General features: G+C 39.0%; 1 protein-coding gene and 1 long non-coding RNA gene across 6 annotated transcripts in view; one reads left to right on the plus strand and one right to left on the minus strand.

The window, feature by feature from the left end:
- Positions 1-4,350: 4,350 nt before the first annotated feature.
- The window catches only part of LOC122180878, a 397,042-nt gene continuing 375,340 nt past the window's right edge, over positions 4,351-26,052 (minus strand). For 3 of the 5 annotated variants that reach the window (XR_006179255.1, XR_006179250.1, XR_006179253.1), the window contains exons 8-9: positions 13,956-14,069; positions 11,097-11,347 (exon numbers count right to left, since the gene is read on the minus strand). This is a non-coding gene — a long non-coding RNA (uncharacterized LOC122180878). Of the gene's footprint in view, positions 4,850-11,096; positions 11,348-13,682; positions 13,768-13,955; positions 14,070-26,052 lie in introns of those variants that run through there. The other 2 variants (XR_006179252.1, XR_006179251.1) reach the window with 2 other exon arrangements.
- Positions 4,395-14,086, plus strand: DLK1 (delta like non-canonical Notch ligand 1). The gene is made up of 5 exons (XM_042872769.1): positions 4,395-4,653; positions 5,421-5,484; positions 5,937-6,067; positions 10,767-10,908; positions 13,146-14,086. Exons 1-5 carry the CDS (start codon positions 4,572-4,574, stop codon positions 13,885-13,887), a joined length of 1,161 nt encoding a protein of 386 aa, XP_042728703.1. The 5' UTR covers positions 4,395-4,571; the 3' UTR covers positions 13,888-14,086.

Consider the following 26,052-nt stretch of genomic DNA (forward strand, 5'->3'; position numbering starts at 1 on the left):
CTGCAAGAAGTGATGGTTTCATCAGTCTTCCCAAAAGTGTAGTTAACCTTTCCCTTAAGACATGTAATTGCTTAGATTCTACTTTATTTGGCAAACCATCATAGTGTCTGATCAACATCACTGTTAAAGAAGATGTCTATACATTCAGGTGAAATTCATCTTCTTTCAATTAAAGTTCTGGCCATCTGCCATAAAGTGGTCCATCTGCCCACTACAGATTTTTGCAGACAGTGGAAAACTGCCCCTGTGATGGAAGCTTTGCCTCTGTCTTCAGAGTGGCCAAGATCTCATGTAATATATAAACAGGAGGGGGAACGACTGTTTATATGGATTGATAGTAATAGGACAAGGGGGAATGGTTTTAAACTAAGACAGGAGAGGTTTAGGTTAGATATTAGGAGGAAATATTTCACACAGGGGGTGGTGACACACTGGAACAGGTTGCACAAGGAGGTTGTGGATGCCCCATGCCTGGAGGCATTTAAGGCCAGGCTGGATGTGGCTCTGGGCAGCCTGGTCTGGTGGTTGGCGACCCTGCACATAGCAGGGGGGTTGAAACTAGATGATCATTGTGGTCCTTTTCAACACAGGCCATTCTATGACTGTTTGATTCCCAAAGTAGCTGACACAATTCACTGTGTAGTAATTGGGTGATGGATAGCACTGAGACAGTTCTCTGTCAATGGAGAAAACACTGTGAGCATCTTGAGTGTAAGGCAAAGGAATGGGTTTGGATTTAATTCCTGTAAATTACTGCTGTGTATTTTAGCTCAGCACACTTTGGCTACTGTTCCAATGAGAAAAAATCACCACAGTAAAAAAAAATATTTTGGCAGTCCATAGCTAACTGTTGACTGCTGCTATTTCCGTGTGTAGTGAAATCTGTTTTGTGCAGAAAAGCTTTCTGGTTTATGTGCTTGTGCCGTCACCTCACAGAGTTCTACAGACATTCATCTGCTGACTTTTGTGGTAGTAGAAATATGGAGATGGTAAAAATGATTTCATCTTTTCCCTATCAGTCTCATATCTGTTCAGTATACTGAATCAGCTCAGAGGTAGCAGAAATGAAGCTGGCACATGGGGAGCAGTGCAGCAGTGTACTGTGGGACACTGTAAGGAGCAAGGGGAAAAGAGAAGGATTTCTATGTGTAGCTCCTTGTTGGCACAGCCTATCCTGTCCAGACATACTAACATAGAGAGTGTAAAATTGTTCCTTACTGCTCCAGCTGCATTAATGATGTCTGATAAAGCTGCCCAGGGCCCCATCCAATCTGGCCTTAGGCACCTCCAGGGATGGGACACCCACACACAGCTCTCTGGGCAGCAGTGCCAGGGCTTCACTGCCCTCTGAGTAAAGAATTTCTTCCAAACATCTAATCTACATCTCTGTACACTGATGAGGTCAGCATTTCTGTTACTGTTATTCTGTTCACAAAATATTGCTGCTTTGCCAAGGAGATGGCACTGCCCTGGAATCTGTCGGGGTTTGGGTTTTTTTTCTCTATAGGATTTGAAAAGTATACCCCAAATTATTGTTATGTCTGCTTTCTAGATATGGTTTCTGTGTGACTATTGTTATCCTTGCAGTTTTAGCTACCAGGGACCTTTAGGAGCTATTATACTAACAATTTGCTCTGTGTTTCTCATCACTAACGCAGATACTCCATCTCCAGATTCCTGCAGTTCTGGACAAAAGGTGTTATATTTGTAGGTAAACAAGCACTTGGGAGTTATGAGTAGTCCCAACGAGGCCAGAACTTGAAGGACTCCTGGCTGCTTCAAGGATTTCCAGTCTTTTCAGAGCTGTGCGCATGCTGCTGAAGGTTGAAATACTCCAATTCTATGTTCAGTGTGAAACAGGATGTTTTTATCATGATTCAGCTCAGCCTGCTTTATGCAGAAGCTCTGTCCCTGAACATGTTCATTATTCCTGTCCAAGAAGACAAGATTGTTATGTGGTGTCCTGGAAAAAAAAAATATCTCAGATTCTGGAAAAGGATCCATGGAGGTTATTCACTGGGTTCAGTTGTTGCAGTCACTGTCTTTGATGCCCTGATTCCTATAGCAAGTTCCTGAGAAAATTTCTCAGGGTTGCAAGGACATTACCTGTTTCCCAAAGATGACAGACTGATCTCTTTGCAATGATGACTACTGAAGTTCTTTTCTTCTCAATTTTTAATGCAAATACTTAATATAATAATAAAAAAATTATTCTCAGAAGAAATCCTTAAGATAACAAAAACACAATCTCTAATTTTCTGGGACGCTTGTGGTGTTTGCAGAAGTTTGGATCAGAGTATTTTGGCCAGCAAACTAGGTAAGAAAAAATGATTTGCAGTTTGATTTCCTCAGGTGGAAGAAGGAGTGAGAAGACAATGATCTGCACAACAATGGGGCTTCTGTTCTGAAATTATTTTATTAATATCAGTATATATTTTGTTCCAGTGGGTTCTGGTTGGATACAATGGACAGACTACACTTTGACAAAAAGGATTCTAACACTACAAAAATAAAATTATCAGCTTTCTGTTTGGATGGTAGTAGGAAAGATGGGAAGATGGAATTTCATTCTGATTTCAGCCATCCAAGAGGCACCTATGACGTATAGAAGAGTGTGAAGTAGAGTTGATCTAAAAAATAGATTACTTTTATCTAACGGTGCATCCATGTACAAAATGGAAAATAAGTAAGAAGGAAAAACTAGAAAAATTGAAGTTTGTTATGGTGATTATAACATATACAGAACTGAGAGAACAAGATTTTTCTAATGTTCTTTCATAAGAAATCAGTTTGGAAGAATACAAGCAGTTAACACAGAAAATAGAAGAAACACATCACTGTGTATCAGAGTACATATTTACAATGCAGATGAGATCAGATAATTTGACAGTGATGAGTGTACAGATAAAATCTATGAATTCTAGAAATTCTCTAGTCTTAAGTGCTAAAAAATACTGAATATGAGGAGACCTTTCTGCCAGCTACTTAGAGAGGAAGCAGGAAGTCTGCTTTGATGTTCAAAATACTAGAGAAATGTCGAAAAAACCTGTAGGCATTTAACTGCCCAGATTATCTCCTGGTCAAAAAAAAAAAAAAAAAAGCAAACCAAGCATAAGAATTGTTGATGCACTTCTGCCATCCACAATACCCCAGCAAGGGTGAACAGTGGCAAAAGCTGTGCTGGCAAATAAACCCCTTTACAAAATCATAGAATCATTAAAGTTGGAAAAGACTACTAAGACCACTTAGTCCAACCATCAACCCACAACCACCATGCCCCTGGCACGTCCCTCAGTGCCACTGTTTTCAAAGCAGCAAGTAATGTATCAGTGAAAAAGGAAAGACACAAGACAAACAGAAAAGGCATGGAGATAATCTGAGTCAAATGGGCATGGTTTTTCTCAGGTAGCCAAACTTCTGGAGAAATTTGAAGCAGTAGCAACTGCCTCTAACCCCTTTCACCTCAGTGCTGTCTTTTAAACCACTACTCATTCTCATCCTCTCCCTTTTTCTGTCCTTCATTTCCCCCATTCTAGGTTAAAACTAAAAATTAGCATTAACGGAAGCAAACTTTTTCAACCTGAGTGACATCATTATCTTCAAGCACCAGTAAATGGGCTAACTGAAGCTAATGCATGCTTCTTGGTTTCTCTCACATTTTCAGGCAGTTAATCTTAAATTAGCCCATTATAATCCTAGAGAAAAGGTTTTATAGTTTCTTATTGTATTATAGTGATCTCTAGTTGCTGCATGTAAATGTAGACAAACTGGTAAATGATGTCTGGTGGATGTAAGCACCACACCTGAAGCAGAAAACGGGTCCTTTAGGAAGAGCAAAATTTCTTTAAAAGACGATGGCGAGGAACAAGAAATAGCCCATCATAAGGGACATGAGGGACAGCTCAAAGGAAGAACAGAAAGATAGAAAAGAAAGAGGAACAGTCACAGAGCAAAGCATAGAATTTAAACTGCTTGGTGGTGGTGTAAAAATGTTTTTCTTATATATATTATGAACAACCACACACACACACACACACACACACACACACAAAAAAAAAAAAAAAAAAAAAAAAGACTGTCAGCTTTGGGGGCACTTTGTTCTTTTCTTATTTATCACGCTCGCCTCTGAAACACAACAAGCCTGTACTGCCTTTGCAGGGGTCACCCCCGAAAAAAAGAAAAAAGAAAAAAAAAAGTTGCTCTGATGTGCTTTGGGAGAGAAGTCTTCTGAAACCCGGAGCCCAGCACTGGCTCTTAGAGGACAGCGATCCCGAGGTAAGAGGCGTGCTCAAAGTGTCCCCCCCCCCCCCTCAACCCTCCCTCCTGCCGCGCCCCACCACGAACCTCCTCTCGCCCGCGATCGCGACAGGCGGGGTGCGCGCGGTGCCCGCTGCTCTGCACAGCCGGGCTGGGGGTAGCCGGGCAGCGTTCCGCTCTCGCTTTCTCCTCCCGCCCCACCGCACCGCAACTCGCCGGCTCTGCGGGCGGAGGCCGGGGGTGCCTCCTCCTTTTTCTCCTCCTCCTCGCCACCCGGGAGGATCCGCGTGAGCTCCGCGCTCAGCGGTCCCAACATGAGGCTGCGCGCCGCCGGGCTCCTCGGCTGCTGCTGCTGCTGCTGCTGCCTGCTGCCCTTCGTCCTCCCCGCCGCCCCAGGTAACCTGTGGGAGCGACTTGGGAAAGTTGGAGGAGTTGGCCGAGGCCGGGCTGAGAGCTCTGCCTTCCCCAGCAATAGCTCCGGCCGGAGGTGCGGCGATGCGCCGTGCGAGGCTCTCCTCGTGCCATTCGCCTGCAGGGCAGCGGTTAGCGGCGCTGCTTCGTGGTGTGGCTTGATGCTTCTCGATGCAGATAGCTGAGGGAGGGAGAAAAGTGGCTGAGACATCGTTATAATAAACTTGAGTTACTCTTCTGAGATTTAATCTTTTGTTGTTGTTATCAGACGTACGGTGGAAATGAGCTTGAAGTAGTTTTAAATAGATGTATATATTTTTTCCAGATTAAAGACATTACTGTGTTTCAAGTAGTTCTGAAATAATGCAGCTGTAGTCGGGTGTTGTGTGGTGGCATATGTGTGTCTGTTCTGAAATTTCCCTTTTAAAGTAGTATGAGAGCACTCACACTTTGCTATTGCGTTTTATTGTGTTTTTTTGCAGTCAATTCTTTATGTCAATTCTCCTACTTTATAGTTCTTCTACCTTATAGAAACACCCTGTAACGTGCTCCAGGTTCATTAAAAACCTTTACGTTGCAGAAACACATATTTGACAGAAAACAGAATACTACTATGCAGCTTTGAGTTGCTCTTTTTCACTCTGCAGTCTGATTTCTTTTAAAAAACATCAGTAATGTATATAGGACATTTTTTTTTTTTTCATCCTGAGTGCTGATTTTTCTATTTTGGTATTAAAAATCTCTTCTTTTAGGTGTGAGCTGTAAAGCTGGCTGCCACCCAGTGAACGGGTTTTGTGAATTTCCCAGAGAATGCAGGTAAAATGATCTGTCAGACAGAGCCTTAGCTTAGAAACAGACCTCCTCAATAATTCATTGCTCTTTAAAATAGAAGCTGAAACAGTGTATTCTCTGCAAATATGAGGCAGCACTCTATTACCATGCCATAACTGGAGTGATCGAGCAGAGTTATCTAGATGCCTCTTTAGCCTAATTATCCCAGTATGAAAAGTCTTTATTAAGTTGTTTACATTTATTTATTGTCATTGCATGAACCAGTTTTTTGGGGTTTTTGTTTTTGTTTTTGTTTTTTTCATATAAATACTTCTAGTATTGCAGAAGCATTGATGCTATCTTTTTGATCAGGTGCACTGCATGGTCCAATTTTGAATCCAAAAGTTTGTTTATTGCACTCTGAAAAGGGGAACATCCATGTAATTATGTTTATTAAAAATAAACCGTGCTTGTGTATTGTCTCCTATCTCTTTCAGGTGTCTGCCTGGTTGGCAGGGTACTCTCTGCAATCAGTGTGTCCCTTTCCCTGGGTGCTTGCATGGCAGCTGTGTCAAACCCTGGCAGTGCATCTGTGAGGAGGGCTGGGTTGGCAGCCTCTGTGACATAGGTTTGCACATCCTTTCTTTTCCTTGAGCAAATGAGGTGAAACAGCCCCATCTGGTGATGGAGACATACAAAAGATCTTATGGATAACTAATTTAAAAAAATGCTAGAGCAAGATAATAAGGAGATTCTGGGCAGCAGCACATAAGAAGCTCTGGCACTGCTGCCCAGAGAGCTGTGGGTGCCCCATCCTTGGAGGTGCACAAGGCTGGGCTGCGTGGGCATCCTGATCTGTTGGGGGGCAGCCAGCCCACAGTAAGGGGTTGATACTGGGTGGGCTTTGAGGTCTCTTCCAAAACATTCAGTGTGTTTGGTATTTGGGCATATGTGTGAGTGAGGCATACACTCCTCATTCTATTTTAAATATTTGTAATTGTGAATAATGCTAACAAACAACTATTCATTGTCATATTAATCTTTATGATGAAGACACATCTTTTTGTTTATATTAGTTAATTTGAAATATTTATATGACACACTACGTGTATATATATATATATATATATATGTAAATTTTCGTATGGGAAAATAAGAGCTTAATACTGAATACTTATTGAAAAAGAAAACCTCATAATCCTTTGTTCCTTAATCCTATGACAGCTCAATGGAATAGCACTGATATAAGTCAGAGAAAGGTCTGACCAGGCAAAATGCTGCCTTCCTCCCAGATCCAAGGGATAAGCAGAGCATGCTCACTCACCCTGTTCCTGTCAGAATGTGCCACATAGCATTAGGAATTTGAGGAGCTGGTCTTCGCTGAGCTAGTTTATGTTGGCTGGTGTTGGCAAATAAGTGTTCAGCCAAAAGATGTGAGAGTGCAGAAACCGCAGGAGCATCCAGGACCGTGCACCAGTTCAGCCTACAGAGATGCATCTGAAGAAGACAAGTGTCCAAGTCCTTGTTCTTTTTGCTTCTATTCTGGGCTTTCACTGTTACACAGCTTACAGTTTATAGAGCATGGCTGTCAATGAATGCCCAAAATAGTATTTAATGATGATGCAATTTGAACTGGATAAAATTTTCAGGATGACTAGAAGAAGATTTCTGGTTGACCACGTACTTGCAGTGACATGGAGCTCCAAAACTAAAGATTTTTGCAAGTAAAGGTTATGTTTCAAGTTGGACACACTTCAAAGAACCACATTAAGGGTCTAGCTGAAATTCTTGGCACTTAAATATCATCACAGTTCTGAGTTTTGCAACCTTTTTCAGTTGGTATTTATGATAGAAAATAATTCTTTGGGAATTGTAACCATATATTCATGGAAAAATAATATTTTAATGAGCATTAATTGTGATGATTCTTCAGTATAAAGTGGATATCCCTTGTTAAAGTCCACAAAGTATTACTTCTCTCAACACTCAGAGTTATCTCCATGTTCTTTGCCAATTTGAATTTAGATCCCAATGAAGATGTGCCAAGAATACTCAGCCAAAATGGAATGTCCCTGCAGATGAAAAGATGGTTATATTACATTGAAAGTCTTTCATCTCAATGGATTCACTGAGTAGGTCCATCTCAGCGGGCCTACTCTAAAGCATTCTTTTGCCACAAAAGACCCAGTCTTTTTCCTGCCACTGGAAGGCTGTTAAAAATTGTCCTACTGGTCCGTGAATGCACTGTATCCTCAAATGAGGTTAGTTGTTCAACCTCTGACACCCTCTGGTGTCCAACACCAATGGTGTTGGTTTCCTGAATGTATAAAGTCATTACAGAGTGTTATAACTTATTAACAACTACCACTAAATGATGCTTGATAAGTTAGGAAAAAGAACAAAACAAATGCTCCCATTCATGTGGGGATCATTGACAGATACATATAACTGTTTTTTTAATTGTCATAATACAAACACATCACTTTCTTACGTAAAAAGCCACATTCCTTGAATCTTTTTTAATACTGAAATGATGTGATGTCCAGAGGCCACAACTGTTGCATTTTCACATGCAAATGCCTTTAGTTGACATGTTTTAGCCAGTGGCAACAAATTTTAGCTTCATGTGTGTAATGTGATAAGTCTTGTTAAAAAGCTACATTTGTACTGTTTCTGGGGAGACTGACAGAGGACTGTGAGTAACACAGTTTTTGTCATTCCCTTGGCATTCTTCCTTTTTGCTGCTATAGGAAGTGTCATATTTGCCAGGGAATTTTTGGCAAAACCACTGTTTCACTGTTGCCAGCTGTGAGCAATTGTCAACAGAGAGATGGTAAAACCCACAAATTCATTTGGCCACTGTTAACACCTGAAATATATGTAAAATATAGATGCAGTCTTAGCAGCTTATTTGCTTGCTAAACACAAGAGAGAATAAGGTATTTTTTGAATGATGGTGTTCTCTTTTTCTGTTTTCTAGGAAATTTAGTGTATAATCTCCTTACTATGGATCACGTTCCTTTCTGGAGCAGTTTTATGTCATCAAGTGGTTTTATATTCACCATGGGCTGGCCATCTGGTTCTCAGTTCAGATGAAGAATGACCTACCTTATAATTCACAGGCATGCAAATTATAGATTGGGTTCACTGTAAACATGTAGGCCAGTATTTTTGGTGTCATTTATGACTATTGTTACAGTCACATGCCTATGCATGTCACTTAAGGAAAAAAATCTGTGAGCTGGTCTAAGTGTTAATACTGCTAACTTACCTCTTTGCTAGTGCCTATGATAGACATGCAAGAGACAAACTCTGCTGTGCTGTGAACCATAGAATCACAAAATATAATTAATTAGAAGGGACCCACAGCTATCATCCAGTCCAACTTCTGGATGCACACAGGGCCACCCAAAAAGCAAAGCCTAAGTCTGAGAATGTTATCCAAACATTTCCTCAACCCGAGCAGCTCAGGGCTGTGACACTGCCTCAACAGATCCTGTTCCATGCCCACTGCCCTCTGGTGCAGAATCTTTTCCAACCTGAAATCCAATCGCTGTGATGCTTTCCTGAGGAAAACACTGAATGATCACTTCATGCACTGCAGCCTGACAGCTTAGTTTTACAAAAGAGTTAATTAATTTATTGGTAATGTGATTGCAGCTATTCATAATATATTTGTAAATATACAATCTTTTCTTCAATTTTCATCTGAGACTCAGCTACCACTTGAAGCAATTAAATTATTCGGATTTTGGTCTTCTGAGAGGAAAACTAAAGAGAATAGAGGATATGGAATATTTGGTTTATCTGTGTGCTTACATTTTAAAAGGATATGATACTCTAAATTGTGTTTTAAATTGTGTTTAAAAACCAAATTCCTTACGTAAATTACTAGTAGCAATGTACATATTCATATATGTATATACCAATTAGTACATATGCCTATCCACATATACATTTCAGAAGTTTTCTCACTCATGCATCAGAGTTCATATTTTTTTAGCTGCCTTTAAAGCCTGCCAAAATAGGTGGCAAACAACACCATTCCAGAAAGCATTCAAGTTTATTTATTCAAGTCCTTGTGAAAATTGGATCTTAAAGCATGTGCAAAGTGCTTTTCTTGTAATAAGAACAGGCAAACACATTAGAAAATAGAGCCTTTTATCCAGGGAAGATTATATTTAAAAGCTAAGGCTATTGAAGTGTTTTGCCATGGATAAAATTTAGCAGTACCTCATGATATTAACTAACTTTCCCATTATGTTGTGGGAAGTGAAAAATAAATGCTCCTAAATCCTTTTTATTTTCTATATTAGGAAAAATTTATTCTCTGAAAGAGTGATGATGCATTGGCACAGGCTGCCCAGGGAAGTGGTGGAGTCACCATCCCTGGAGGTGTTCCAGAACCATAGAGATGTGGCACTGGCGGACATGGTTTAGAGGGCTAATGGTCAAACTAGCTGATCTTAGAGCTGATCTTTTCCAACCTTTATCATTCATTGATTCTTAGTGTACATATGGACATGAATATGTAAGGCATCAGATGCCTTGTAGCCAGCTCTTCACTGCAGCTGCTCCATTAGATGGATAAAATACGCACTTGTTTGTATATTTAATTTTAGTTATTTGTAAAAATTGGTAGTAGTTCAATTGGGAAATCCCTTAGCAGGGAAACACTAAAAAAAAAAAAGAGATGTGTAACTTTTGGTCAAATATGTCAGCTGTCTCTTCTGGTGCAGCTCTGTAAGGGTTAGATGTAACACAGACAGATGATGAAATCTTAAGAGGGTCTTTATAACCTGCCAATCTGTTATTATGAAATGTTTGTTCACGAACACAAAATGATAGACTTTTGGTTAGAGAGCATGAGGAGTTCCTAATTCTTATTTTCTTTATCAGAATTCTGCTCATGGAGATGCCAAGGCCGGGAAAGGATGACTAAGCTACTTCGAACTTCTTTCTTACCTACTAATATTTTATTGATATTAGTTATTTATGTACTGGAACACTTCAAAATCATTTCAAAAGTGACAGCTAGGAAAAGAAATGAGCTCAAAGTGCTTGCAATAATTGAACAATCTGTTCTTCATGTTAAAAGGGAGGAATAAATCAGGACTTGTAAAATGTAGGATGAATGGCCATTAAAGCTATGTTTTATTTAAAGCACTGTTTACTATTTGCTGATTCTTTCTCCTGAGTTTAATTGAACTTTTCTCATAAGTTTAATTGAGCCCTGCTTTGCTCTTCTGCTGACTCTTCAGCATTCATTTCATTGAACAGTGTTTTAATAATTTTTTAAAAATGTTTTAATTGTTTTTTTTAAACAGATATTCAGCCATGCTCTGCAAAGCCCTGCACCAATAACTCAACATGCATAGAGACTGGTGATGGAGGATATATTTGTCTGTGTGCCCAGGGATTTACAGGAAAAAACTGCCATCTCAGGAAAGGACCTTGTATTATTAATGGGTAAATAATGGTTTCTGATGTGAATTTAAGATCTATACCCCTGACCATTCTTCAGATTTCTTTGCTGAGATGCAACATCTCTATGCTAAAGTATATAATTATTCTACTAGGACTGTAAATCTATTCAAGGAGACTATTAATACAATATTCACTTAAACATATTTAATGTTAGGTAAATGAAGCTCAGTAATAAATGAAGAATAGATTTTCAAAACGTTGCATGCATTTTCTAAACACTTTTTATATTTTCTACTTCTGAAAAAGTATAAAAAATTATTTCACATGAAAAATCAGAAAAAATCATTTTACATTTGCTTTCTCCAGTAATTTCTTCCCATCTTCCTAGAAATCCTCTGCATTTCCTTCAATCTGATCTGCCCATGAGGTTTGAATCTTCTTCATGCTGATATATCCAAGTTTGTTTGATTTTCCATGAGATCTGTAAAGCCAAGAGAGGGTGCTAGGCTCTCCAAGACAGACTATAACCATTCAGTTACTCAAGGACTGTGCAGCTCCAGCTTCCATAATTTCCTTAAAACACACACAGTAGCTAGTGACTGTGGCTAATTTCCTTGATTGCATTATCTCGTACTGTTATAGGCTTTCCCAGTTGGCAAAGTCCAGGGACAACTCCTTTCCTAATTCAGCTTCCAAATTTCTAGTTTGTTCTCTCAACAGCACTTTTTGCAGCCAACAGCTATAGTGAGAGCATGCGTGAAAGTGAACAGCTAATGTGAGAGCACAGAGCTGTTTGTTTTATGTGAAAGTATTAAAAAAAAAAAACAAAAAAAACCAGACATGACTTCTCTACAGTAGTCACCTAATGGCCACCAAGGGTTTCAATCTTCAGTAAGGCCAAAGGCTGAGGGCACTCAGTGTGATGTCTACTCCCAGAGCAACAACTGCACATTTGAGAAGCTCAGCCTCATCCCATTTATGGTTGGGGCCATTTGTAAAAATGAGCTTATTTTCCTTTTGCAAGTCACCTCACTCAGGCTCTTAAAGAACTGTGTCTCCACTATGGAAATCCATGGTGGAACATTGCTACCAACTACTACATATGTGAAATCTCAGTGTTCATGAAGCTGCAGTGGTTTGGTACCTGTAAGGCTTTCTACTTGCAAGGTACCACTGAAGTACTGCTTGTCAATACTGAAGTACTCAATAGTCAATATTCAATTGACTGTTGTCAAATAGGCTTATTGTAATCTTTGGGAAGTGTTATGTTGTATTTTTCATGCCTGAAATCCATTTTTAGAAGGTAAGTTTTAAAAGCTTTGTTCATATACTGTTCATCACTGCCGTGAAAATAATTTTGAGATTTATTTGCAAACCCTGGGCCCCTTTTCTGCCAACAAGATGGGTTAAAGCACCACATCTACTTTCTACAGCTCCACTGAATTTGATAACATTTTTTTGTCAGTAGGTGTCTCTGTCTTTTTGGCCTTGTGCTTGGTAAGGCACAGCTACATTTCAAAGCAAAAAAAAAAAAAAAAAAAAAAAAAAAAGATTACTTCAAAGAATTTATACCATTTAAAGCGTAGTAACAGGCTATTAATAATTAAATTCTGAAAGAGTTTGAAGAAATGAAGAAATGCTTGGTTTCCTCTGCCCTTGTTCTCACATGACAGCTTCCTTTGCTACTGCTGAAACCATCACATTTTTTATTATATATTGTGTTACTTTTTCAAAAATTTTGTCTCAACAGCTGTTTGTAGAAACTGTACCTATTCACCTCTAGCTTTTTTGTCATGGAGCACAATAGAAGCAGAATAAAAACAATCACTGTGCTGCCATTAAAGTGTTTTGCTTTGCCAGTACAATGCACAGATTATATGCAATCAGGTGGAGAAAGCCTTTCTGCTAGTCTGTTTGTTCAGCCTTGTCTAGATAGTTACTCAGCTAAGTAGCTCTAAGCTTATGAAAACATTGGGAAGCTTAATTTGGATAAATGTTTGGAATAAATTAAAATCCATTCACAACTCTTCAGGTTGGATTTATATAGTGCTGTATTAATTCTGCCTGAGAGGTCAGCAGAAGATACTACAATCTGCATTGACAGAGCTGTTTAAGAACTCATTTTTGATTCAATTTCATTGACTTCAGTGAATTTACATTAGGATTTGGCTCTTCTGAAGAGAACCAGCTTCTCTTATTACACAAAGTGTTTCCTAATAGCTTCTTTCTTTAGAATTTTATTGAGTTCTATATATGTATGTGTTTGTTCTCTCTTCCAGCTCTCCCTGCCAGAATGGAGGAACATGCGTTGATGACAATGGTTTTGCACCCCATGCTTCCTGTTTGTGCCCTTCTGGTTTTGCTGGCAACTTCTGTGAAATAGATAGGGATGACTGTGAATCCAACCCATGTGAAAATGGAGGAACATGTACAGATATTGGTGCAGGTTTCAGCTGTTTATGTCCCCATGGTTATACAGGAAAACTCTGCAGCAGCCGTGTCACATTCTGTGCAAGTGACCCATGTGTGAATGGAGGAACATGCAAAGAACATCCACAGGGAGGATTCAAATGCATCTGTAAGCCAGAATTTGTTGGTGCCACCTGCAAATATGCCAGCAAAAATACAAGCCTTTCTGCAGTGAATATTGGCACAAAGAACATGCAGAATTACAAGCTTCCACCAAAAGCTCATCACAGATCAGTGCATCAAGAACATGAAATCCTGAAAATAACAGTGAAAGAAACAATCCAAAATGCAGATCCCTTGCTCAGTAAAAGCCAAGTGATATGTTTTGTTGTACTGGGATTACTTACATGTCTTGTAGTTTTGGGTACAACTGGGATTGTATTTTTTTCAAAATGTGAAATGTGGTTGGCTAATGCCAAATATAGTCATCTCCTGCGCAAGAAAAAGAACTTTCTTCTGAAGTCTAGTAATGGGGAAAACCTTTCTGTTAATATTATTTTCCCAGAGAAAATCAAATTGACAAATTACACCAAGAACTACACTGCCATCTAGCCCCTTGAAAGCTTGCTACCAAATTGAAACATTTCATAACTATATGTAAAATAAATTGAACTTATTACCTGTGGTTGGCCTCAGGATCTGTGGGTGCGTTTGCTGCAGCTTGTGCTGGATGGTAATGAAGACAAATGTAACATATCTGTATTGCAAAGGATTTTTCATTCCCCAAAGTAAATCTAAAAAAAAAAAAAAAGAACTAAAGACCAGGGAATCTTCAAGGCAGCTATTTTTTGTAAAATAAAAGGTAAAATTTACCACTGGAAGTGTTCTGCAGCTTTCTTGACTAGTGCATAGTTTATTTGACAAATATGGTACCTGTAAATTACTCAGTGATGTGGTTTTTGTTGTTTTGATTTGTTGTTTTTTTTTTCTAATAAACAACATATAAGGGCTATACTCGTTTAATTTTTTTATTTGTAAATGTTATATTTCAACCAATTCATCATAAATGTCCCCTGCCTAATCCTTCTATCTGTGATAAATATGTTAGCAATTGGTATCAGCAGGAGCAAACTCACAATGATGTCTCACCTATCCAGTTAGTTTTGCTGATTATACAACTTCCAAAATTTGTTACTCTTTCTTTGGAATCTGTGTGTTTATAATTTCAGGTTACAGGCCTCTGTCAGTTCAGATGCTGCCTCAGTAAATTGTGTATCTACTAGAATACTAAAAAGGCATTTAACATATCTGGTCAAACCTTCTGTCTAGAGACCTGGTCAAGATGCAAAGGATGTGATTCTGGCTTTTCCATAATTACTTCTCAAGGAAGTCTGCCAAATATTATTCATGCTCATATTATGGTCAGAAATGAAAAGGGTAGTGTGTGTCATATGATTTCTCATAAAATCACACTGAAATCACCTGAAAACAAGACAAAGGCCAACTTTTTCATGGTCTGATAGTGACAGAATGAGGAGGAATGATTTAAGATAAAAGCGGAGATTTGAGTTAGATGTTAGGTAAAAATTCTTAATTCAGAGGACAGTGAGACCCTGGCACTGCTGCCCAGAGAGCTGTGGGTGCCTCACCCCATCTGAACAGAGCAACCAGCTCATGGCTGGGGGTGGGAACTGAGTGGTTTTAAAGTCCCTTCCAACCTAGCCATTCTATGATATTATGAAAAAGGGCACTTTTTAAGTTTTAAGTTTTTCAAATCTGTATATTCTCTGCCATATTTCAAAGAGCAGACAAGATTTGAAAAGACTCAAAAACATCACCTGGATAAAGGCTGATAAAAATCACAGCATTTTCAGGGGCTTGAGGGAGCTAATAGGTCTTAGCATCCCTGATCAGTCTCACCTGGACCCCCACTCATCTAAATCCTATTTCAACTCAGCCCAAAGTTATCAGTCCTGATTTGAGCTATGATGTAGATATGCTGTTTTCTCTCTACACATTCTGGTTGGACCTCAGATGATCAGTTAGATCAATACCCTGCACTATGTTGTAGATTTTATTCAGGTTTGTTTTATCCAGATTCTTCTCTTGTATGGACTGTAGACCTGTACTCCAGTCCTGTCTTTTTTTGCTGTGTCTGGGACTGCCAATGAGCTCACTCACAGGCACAGATTTGTTTAGTCCCATAGGGTCTGCACCTTTGGTGAGGGCATGCTGCACCTTACGATCACCTCGTCTCACAGATTTGCCTCCTTCCTGATAGCCTGGTTCTTGCAATTTTAAAAAACAAACATGCAAACAAATATTGTTAACAATTTCCTCCTCCAACCACTCTAGGTAGGAATACTTAGCATCTTCCTCTAAGCTGTCTGATTACGAGGCTATTCCCACATCCGTTAAGAGCTGTTCAAGCAACTTATATGCATACATATAATTATATGATTATTAATATAAATGTATATATATGCAGAGAGAGAGATACATGTTTTTAAAAAGCCTTAATGTAGATACAAGTCATTACCCTAGGGCTTTTTGTTGTTGATATTTCTCTTAAGTGCTACTGTTATAGAGCTGTATTGTTGTTAATATCTGTGCATATCATAGTATTGCATTGTAGAGTGCAAAGATTAGTGATAACATCTGTAGTGGAAATGCTGAGTCATGGCCTGAAATAGTGATTGAACACCTGGTAGGAAGGCAGGGCTAACCCAGGGGAGCTCAGATGCATGCAATGCTCTGAGTGATTGGAAGGGGTGGAGCCAGGATCCATCCTTTCCCAGACCTCATTTAAGGCTTGGCAGTGGAAGTGAGGGCATCTTCTGCTGGAGATTTCTGCCTATTCAAGGTCTTCCAAAGGTAAGCAGCTCTTTTCTTTTGTTTCAGTAGCTGCTGTATTTGAGCTTGTTCTTATTTGCTGTAGCCAAAGACTTTGCTACCCTGCTATTATTGTCCCATTATAGCATTCCAGCATCAAAGTAAGCGTTGAGATGGTTCTGTGGAAAGTATTGACCAAATCAGTTAAAACGGATATTGTCTAGGAATCTGTGGTTGAATTCCAGATACATCAAAAGAGGAACACTCTCAGTTTCCTGCATCTCTCTAAATCTAGTGAAGCAGTAGAAGAGGCATAGCTGAAGTATACCTGCCCTTTAAAAATCATTTAAAAGCTGTCTTTGCTTAAAACTACAAACTGTACAGAAGAAGCTAGACAGTGAAGTCTTTGGTAAAATCATCCAAGGAGACAGAACTTATTCAGTGAACGATGGTGTGTATTTGTATGAAGTTATGGTACCATGGCAGTGCTTCCCATTGTGAAGGGAGTAGATTATTTTTCCTCATTTTAGCTTGGGTTCAACTTTCCCTTACTGGTGTTCTTGCGCCACCTCTGCAGGGACTAAGGTTGCCATAGCTGTTAGCCATGCAGCTGTGTACTTCTCCCTTCCCTGCCTGCAAGGGCTACATCAGGGCCCTTATAACTCTGCTACAAGCTACAGCAAGGCTCCAAGTAACTAAGCCTGTTACGGACAGCAAGAAATTATAGTAATTCATATTTATAAACTGTCACAAGATTTTTGGCCACAGTAACCTAGTTGGCAGCTCTTCCAGCACAGTGTACTTCTTTATATATAGGCAGGGGATCCTCTTTGAAGTTGAGGCCAGTAACTCACTATGTTAAAAACAGATTTCAGCTCTTAGCATCCTTTCTATCGTTGGCAATGAAGAAGTATATGAGGCTGCTATTGTCCTAATACATTCTCAAAAGAGGACAAATACTAACTTGAACATGAAAGGTTGGAAAAAATTATAGCTGTCTTTAATTCTTTTCTGGAACAGGGGAGATAAACGTATGTATGGAAGTCTGTTGTGTGTTGGTAGTGTAGTGAATGGCTATAATGCCTGATCATAACATAAGAGAGAGAGTGCTAGAGTGCTAAGGAAGACTTAAATTTGAAAAAGCTACAGTATATGAAGCAATAAGATCCAGGAAGTCTCCAAAGCAAGAATTCTAAATAAACAATTTGTGAAAACACTGATACAAAGACAAAATATGCAGATATCACTTCAATTTTTTTTCTATATATTTGTTATTAATGAGAGAATAATGTATCTATGGTGACCATTACCAGAGGCGCTGACCTATAATGCTTTTTGTAGTCAAGCAGTGATCTCTCTGAGCCTCAAACCCCACTTCTGCCTTATTAGTGACCAAAAAAAAAAAAAAAAAAAAAAAAAAGACAACTAATCTGAGGGGCAGGTTGAGACAGTGGGATACTTCTCACTTATCAGTTAAAGTCAGTAATTCTCTATTCTCCCCAAGGTACAGCAGAATATATTAAATAGTATTTTTATTTGGTCCCTTTTGAGAAATTTTAACCTCTGTTCCTGCTATATTAACAATAAAAGATCCATGAATCTTCCACAAAGGTTTTACATCCAGGGTGTGGGAAGGCTTTGTTGCTTGTTGGTTGTTTTATCTCTTTGTCTCATGTTGTGGCGAAGAAGTCTGGCTGCTGTAAAAGTAGAACATAGGAAACAGCAATTACCAAACTCTGGACAAGCCACACTTGTGGAGAGTACATGTAGCTTACCATTTTATTGCTGTTCTTGATAATCTGTTCATAACCCAATAATGTAAGCATTGCTTTTGATTAATAAGGATTCTATTTGAAAGTGCTACACAATCTGCTGTAGATAAATCTTAACAAGAGTTCAGTTGGTCTGCTCTTCTTGGCCAACAGTGTCAACTCCCTTTTCAAATAGTTATTTAGATCCAGATAGCCCATAGTATTCTTCCTTAAAACAGACTTTCAGATTTTGAGAGTGAAGAAGTGTTAATGACTTGGCTGTGGAAATATATACAAACCATCACCAAAGACAGTGATCCTGATTGCCTTGCTTGAGTCAGATAGTTTTCATAACTCTGTCCTTCCCTCTCCAAGTTCTTAAATTTGTCTGTGCCTTGGCAAAATTTATTTACCATCACAGTCTTAAGGGCAAAACAATTTTTGCAGTTACAGGACTCCCTGCTTTAGCTGTTTTGTTTCTTTTTTTCCTTTTCTGGCAGAACTATGTGTATGTGCATCCAGAGCACACTAAATTATTGCACACGTACTGTGCATGCACTGTTGATTTTCCAAAACACATCTCATTTACTATGCATTTCTTGTGAATGAGCCATGGACAAATTTTGCATTCCTGATTGTCACACAGCCTAGGAAAATATCCAATAGTGCCTGGCTTAGGTGAAAGAAGAGGAGCCTTGACAGAAGACGTCTGTGGTTACTCAACCCAGATTGGAGTCAGCACTTAAGGCTCATGAATACTACTCAGCTTTGCTGCATCTCTGAAGCCATAAAAGACATAAAGACCAGATAGATTCCACCATTCTAACACCAAGTATTTTGAATTTTCTTCCTAAATTTCTTAAAGAAAATGAGGATATAGTTCTTTCAAATCTTTGCAAGAAGGGGAACAAGATGTTTTATAAAGACATGTTTGTATTTGAGAATGAAATACTTAACTATTGCTTTGGGATTTAAAGAAAAGCATTAAATTTCCAAATCACAAAAAATAATTTTTCTTTCTGCTTTACTTCTTTACCTCTGCAGTTCATATCAGTGTCTGAACTCCTGACAAGTTCACAGGAATGCAATACATTTTCTAGTCTTTAGTGATACAGACAATTTTTGGGGGTGTGGAGCAATGCTAGAGAAAAGTTTCAGATTTAAGGAAGTTAAATAGAAGAAGTTTACATTATAACAAATGTTTTTATAATTTGCCTAATAACTTGCAACAAATATACTGTCTTATTCTTTTAGTCTGGTTCACCTAATTTTTTAAAACAATGGCCTTGCTAGTAGTTGTCACCTTCTGCTACACTGAACTGTGTACAGTGAGTGGTGAGGCACTAGAACAGGTTGCCTAGTGATGTGGTTGATACCTCGTCCCTGTAGACTTTCAAGGTGAGGCTGGATCAGGTCCTGGGCAACCTGATCTAGCTGCGGTGTCCCTATTCATTGCAGGGGAATTGGACTAGATGGTCTCCAGAGGACCCTTCCGCCTCTAAGGATTCTACGATTCTATGTATTTCCACTTGATGGCAGCATTTGAACACGGAAACACCTAGAGTTGTTCGAAACTGCTTTTTTTTTTTTTTTTTTTTTTTATATATATATATATATATATATATTAGGAAATTTTTAACCCATCACCATTGACTGATGAAAAGGGCAAAAAAGGGAAAATGAGAACAAGGCTGTAGTTCTTTTCTTGTAGGTAACTACTTCTAATGACCTATGAACCATTTCTAATACTGCAACAAAACCTAAACAGCATCTTCATTGGCAGCTGAAGCCAGTACTGTTACTCCAACAGGATTATTGATCTTCTTTGGAAGTCTGTTGGAGAGTAGAGACCTGGCATCTTTAGTGGCACGCAGTTAATGATTCATATGGAAAGGTTACTACAATATCCAGTTTTGATCTTCAGCCATCAGGTATGAACATATGCATGTGTTCCTAAGTAATGCTGGTTTTCATGTCCTACCTGTGGTATGCAAAATTCACTCATTCTTCTAACGTGTGTGGGTTTGTATAAACCGAATGCAGAGTATGCACTTTACAATCAAAGCTGCATGAATAAGGATAGCTTAAATGTAAAGACGCTGAGGTAATTTTTTCACTTACTGTTCTTCATCCTAAGTATTTTTTTGGCAATTCATGTATATTCAAAGTTCTAGGTATAATATTCAATCCTAGCCTCTCTTATTTCACTTGTTTTGTCTCTGCCTGTACAAAAGGATGCGCAAAGAAACTTTGTAATGTGGTATTTGTTCCCATACTCTGAGCACATTGTGATAAAATTTTGATTTGCCTGTCTATACCTTACTGGCATTGAAACCTGACAAAACTGGAAGAGGAAAGACACATTTTAATTTTTACAATTTTTTTTTTGTACCAAATTCAAAAAAGAATTTCATCAAGTCTTCCAGAGTACTGGCAAACATCTCACAACTTGCTGGGAGATGGGCATCTAAAGGATTTTTAGCAAGGAATGGTTAATATTTTGACTGGCTGGATAAACGTGGAATTCTTTGGACTTATTCTATTCTACCTTCCAGTGCTTAAATTATTGATAGTTTCAAGAGTCCTGCATCTTATCATGGCAAGCATAATCTTTTAAGGGATTCAAACTTCAACTCTCACCTGTGCTTGCTTTCTTTCTAAATAATGGGTCTTGGAGGACTATAGAAATCTGAGCAGTTTGATAACTGAGAGCCTGAATTGCTGAAAGATATGAGGCAGCCTGCTTATAGGGAATCTTGAAGCAATGCCTGTAGTTTCAAGCCTGAGAATGAATTAATAGTAGCTTCTTGCTCAGGAAGAACAAAGATCATCTGGAAGCCAGAGATGAAAGTATAAGGAGACACATTTAGGCTTAGTGGTAGGAGAAAACCATAAAGAGATTGATTCCAATGTGGAATCCTGTCTGATGGAGTCTCTCTTTAAACAACTGCCTGGATATTCTGCTGTTGATAAGATGAACTCATCAGAGAATACCTTAATTCTTGCTCTAGTATAAAGCAGATCTGAAACTGGAGGAGCTAGAAGGGAAAAGGTGTAGTTTGTTCAGGTTCATTCTTCACAGCTGTCTGCAGGTCCAGTCAGCACTTATAACAGGAGAAATGAGTGCCCACAGTGCCTGTTTTCCCCTCTAGAAAGCTTGGCTTGTCTATCAGTTGTCAACATTTCCCAGAGGTTGTCTTTATTTTGAATATCAGTGGCACTAGCCTTTGTCCTTTCTATATTTTGCTTCTTTCCATCCAGATTTTACATTTATCTTGGCTAGAGATGTTCATTTTCCTGTCCTAAAGTCATAATCTTCTGTACATGTATATATTTGCACACACAAAAACTGCCTGTAAGTTTAAAAAAGGTGCGAAGAAATCCAATTATCCTCTGGCTTCAAGGTTTTCTTTCTTATTGGCTTGCACAGAAAAAGTTAGAGATAGATAGCTCTGTCCAAGTTACAAAATTAATGTATGTACATGCATATGGCTTTCCAATAGGTAAATCCAGGATCATCATGTCCACTGATAGCACTTGCAGCAGTATCATATTAGGAATAAAAGTTCATGGGGGTTTTTTGCTACAAATAATATGCATGACGCATAAATGAACTTCATGCTTTTGGATATAAGGGAAAAAGTCCTTTACAGTGAGGGAGATGAAGCACTGGAAGAGATGTGTTGGATGCTCAGTCCTTGGAGACACTCAAGCTCAGGCTGGACCATGCTCTGGGCAACCTGATCTGGCTGTGGATGTCTCTGCTCATTGTAGGGGATTTGGACTAGATGACCTTTAAAAGCCTCTTTGAACTCTAAGGATTCTATGATTCTGTAATAGAGTCTTAAATTCATCTCTCTTTGAAACATGCCGGCATATATTAAGCATGAATAAGAGAAAGCCAAAAGAGTAGTGGTAGAGCACTTAGAAAGGAATAACATGCTCAAGCCAAACCAGCCACAGTCAAGTAACTTTGGGAAAAGATTTCATGTGTCCTACTTTGTGGAGGCATGTAAAAAGGGAGTAGATTAAAGGAGGAACACTTTAGTTTAAAGAGGTAATGAAATGGTGAGTCTAAGCATTTCTTTTGAGGATTTGAAGTAAGAAACTGTGGTGGGACAGTTTCCACAGAGCCCCAGGGCAGAAGAGAAATGAAGGCCACCCAGTTAACCTGGTATTAATGAACCTCAGAGGTCTTGTCAGTCTAGCAGGCGTCACTAGCTTGAGGCAGGGAGGAAATCTAAGTAGGTGGCATAGATTGAAGAAATAGGGAATTCAGACTCTTTTCTGCTCTCCTCCTGTATGTGCTGCTTAGATTTGTGGTACTACTCAATTGCTTATAGGCAGCTGCCTGTGCGACCACTATGCAATAATAAGGAATTGTTAATCCCATTATGGGTAAATGTCTAATGTTCATCCCGCACTTTAAGGAGAGGCAAGAAGTCTGAAGGGGCTGATGGAAGCTTGTGTTGATTCAGCAGAGGTGCACCTAAAAATGGGTGTTTTTGGACTCTCTGTAGCCTGGTGATACCTATAACTAAGGAAAAAAAAAAAAAATTCCACTGAGTATGAGCATGATGTAACTCTTTTTAAAAAGTACTTGTAGCTTAAGAGAATTCCTTTCTCTTCATTTTTTTTCTTCCAGACTTTGGAAGAACTTGATATACAGAAGAACAAAATGTTATTAGAGCCTGCGGTACAATTGTTGGAGTTTTAAACTATCAGCCTAAATGGGTCTTCAGATGGAATCATGTAATAAACACTTACATATGTTCTGTCTCTTGTGGGCAGTGCTGAGTTTGCAACTGAGCTAGTTTCCACTGAAAAAGTTCCAACTAATGCTGCCCACAAAGCTCTGCCCAACCAACATTCATGCTTCCCCTACAGAACCACATTTGACATAAAGCTCAAGTGAATTCAACTGATGGTCTGTAAGATCTGCCTCTTGCTGCCTCCAAATTTTTCTTTATATGAAAGATTGGCTGAAACGTGGACGATATATGCTGGAATGTTTGTCAGGTGTTTTAGCATGCCATGGCTGTGGCAGTGAGCAGTTCTGTGACTAGATGGTGCACTTGCCATGTGGTATATGAGAACTGCAATTAGAGTGGCGATAGTTGCTCTTTACAGAGATATTTGTGAAAGCTCAGGTAGTGATTATAGTGTGCACATCTGTCTTCGTCTTTGGGGAAGGATTATTTCAGCTGTGGGACATGTGGGAATTCTGGGTTTTGAGTATTGAAACCATTAATGGCATATATTCAGTAGAACCTAAAAAACAGGAAAGTACAGTATGTCTGTCCATATATCCAGCTACAATTTATATTGACTGATTTGCAGTTACACTGCACTTTAACTTGTCTGACAATTTTCTTTCTAGGAGCCCGTGCTGGGGTTGCAATAGCAATGCCTGATGCAAATAATCTCTGCTCAGGTTTCCCGTGCTGTTTCTGGCTCAGGCTAATGTTGTTTTAAGTCTCAGCAAAAAAGGAGCTTGGTTTCCAAGGATGAGAATAGATTGACTCTTCTGCTTTTTATTTTAAAAATAATAACCTGACAGTTATGTTGAAACTTAGCAGTTCTATCCCAAAGGCTGTTCACACAAATTTTGTGTCCTTTTAACATGAGTTTTATTGGGGTTCCACAAATTTCTAGGTATTAGCGTAACAGTTAAAACAACTAAATGCCAGGTTTATTGAAAACAACTCATCTGTATGAAAGTCAAGGCTTTTAAAAGTAGTACATCTCCTACAGACCAGAGCTCAACCCTCCCAAAGTCACAGGGTTTCTGGCTAAAATTTATTCTCTCACAGATAACAACTTATTGTGCCTTAACTGGCCCTGTTACAGGCTGCATGAAGCTGCTTATCCGGCTGCAAATTTAAAAAAAACCAAACAAACAAAAAAAACCCTATTCGAGTTGTTTTGTCTTCAAATCTCAGTGAATGGATACCTTCTGTTTGCTTTGTGCTGACAGTTCCACAGAATTGCAGGATGCAGCTGGTTGCTGAGAATGTTATGCTGTGGAAGTGTCCAGGTTTCAGTGCCTGGAGTGTGATAGACCTGGGGTTCTTACTCTGAAATTTATTCATTGACATGGATGGAAGTTTTAAGACTGTTAGACTGAAGAGCTTCATAGTATTTATTGAAAGTTTGCCTGAAATCCTTTGCCATGAAAAGGGCAAGTGGGAATAAAGTACACTTGCACTGCAATTCCATTTTTTTTTTTTTTTTTTTTTTGTTCACTAAGATTTTGTGATAAAGCTCCTAGTCTGAAATTAGACCTGAAACTGGAGCCATAGAGGGCCGTAGGCTTGCATACACTTCGGATGTGACTGCATTCTTCTCAAAGTTCAGTGAGAATATCGTGTGATAGCTGGGATATGCAAGCTTAGTACTTAACAAAGAGGCATGCATCATGCATATGGCAAATATATTTTGCCTTGACACAGATCTGCTGGTGTGGCTCAAAAGGATTGGCTGTAGTTCATTGCTCATTTACCTGAATGATCAGAGGGTTTTTTTTTTGTTTTTTTTTTAAGAAGCGCACCCTGGGGAATCAATTTCTACTTGTAACAAAGCATTTTGATGTGTGAGAACAAAATAAGAGCAGTGAACTACACTCTTTTGTTGATGTTGAAAAGCGTAACTGATCTGACTAAGACACACAAAAAAATAGCACTGACTTTTTTTTTCTTTTTTTTTAAACATGTTCTTGCCAGGTTAGGCTTGCGCTATTTTATCATGTCAGGTCCTCTACAGAAGAGCTGAGTCATTGGGAACTGACGGTGGTGGGGGGGAGCTGAAGGTTTTTTTTTGGTTACCTGTATTTCAGAAGGATGTATCACCAAAATCAGTGCAAAGGCTAAATGAGAGGATGAGTTCAGCTTTTTATGTTCTGTTTTCCTATGAAAAACAAAAATGTGAATATTGTTTTCATCTGAACCAAATAGAAGCATGTTTGGACTAAGAGTGAGGTTGACTTACATAAGCCCCATGTTAGTGTGCAATGGTTTTGCTTCTCATTTTCAATTCTGGCCTGAGTTCCTTTTTAATCATAGAATCACAGAATGGCCTGGGTTGAAAAGGACCACAATGATCATCTAGTTTCAAACCCCCTGCTATGTGCAGGGTTGCCAACTGCTAGACCAAGCTGCCCAGAGCCACATCCAGCCTGGCCTTGAATGCTTCCGCAGATGGGGCATCCACAACCTCCTTTGGGAATTAATTACTGTCCTCTATATCAAAAAGGTCAATTTTGAAGTCTAGATCTACTACCTTAAAACTATTTCTTTTCGTAGTACTTCTTGATTCTTGAAACATAATACTTGTTCCAAAAGCAAAGATTTGAAATTTCAGAATTGCAATTCCTGTTTTTTCCCCTTTGTGTACTAGTTTTGTGCCTGTGGTCAGACAGTAAAATACAGTACGCAACAACTAGTGATCATGCTTGCAGCTGAATAAACCCTCTTCAAATTTACCAAACAGAAGAAAATGGCGTTATGTTTTCCAGCAGGGATATAGACTGTTAGCATAAAACAGTCAAAGGGTAGTTGATGATATGTATTTACCAACGCAGGAGTAAGTTTGATCTGGTAAAACATATGTGCTGAGGGGGCTGGAGAAGGAGAAGGTTTCATAGGGGCAGGGAGGTTTATTTAACTGACATGTTATGACAGCAAGCGTTCATTACTTTTCTGGGCATGGCCCTTTGTTCTAGTGCCTCACTGTATGTGTTAAATCCTACGTAGAGCTGCAGCTCTGTGAGTATGAGACTATGAGTACAGTGAAAAAAATAAAATAAAATCCATCTGGTACTGTCAAATTGATTGTTAAACTGCATATTCGGGAGAGCATGGAGCAGGCACTTGACTGGATGCAGAGAGCAGTGGTCATCCAGCGCTGCCATTAAGGCTCTGGATTCATTCTGTGGATGAGCTTTTGGGTCTGAGTGTTGATGTGCTAATTCTGCTTTCAGAGCCATGTACCCAGCACCAGTAGTACCTCATTCCACTTGGCACTGTGGCTTTACCCACAGCAGTGCACCTAGTGCTCCTGAGTCATGGGCTTCTGTGAAAGTCCCACTCTAAAATCTACTGTTCTGATTCCAAGCAGAGTGAATCTGCAGGCCACCAAAAAAACCCTTAGAAATTGTTCTTTCCCATGTTCATTTTCAATTGCCCTCTTTTTTTTT

This window comes from Lagopus leucura, unplaced genomic scaffold, assembly GCF_019238085.1.
Source record: "Lagopus leucura isolate 7727_CA_CO unplaced genomic scaffold, USGS_WTPT01 Super-Scaffold_1, whole genome shotgun sequence".
Lineage (NCBI taxonomy): Eukaryota > Metazoa > Chordata > Aves > Galliformes > Phasianidae > Lagopus > Lagopus leucura.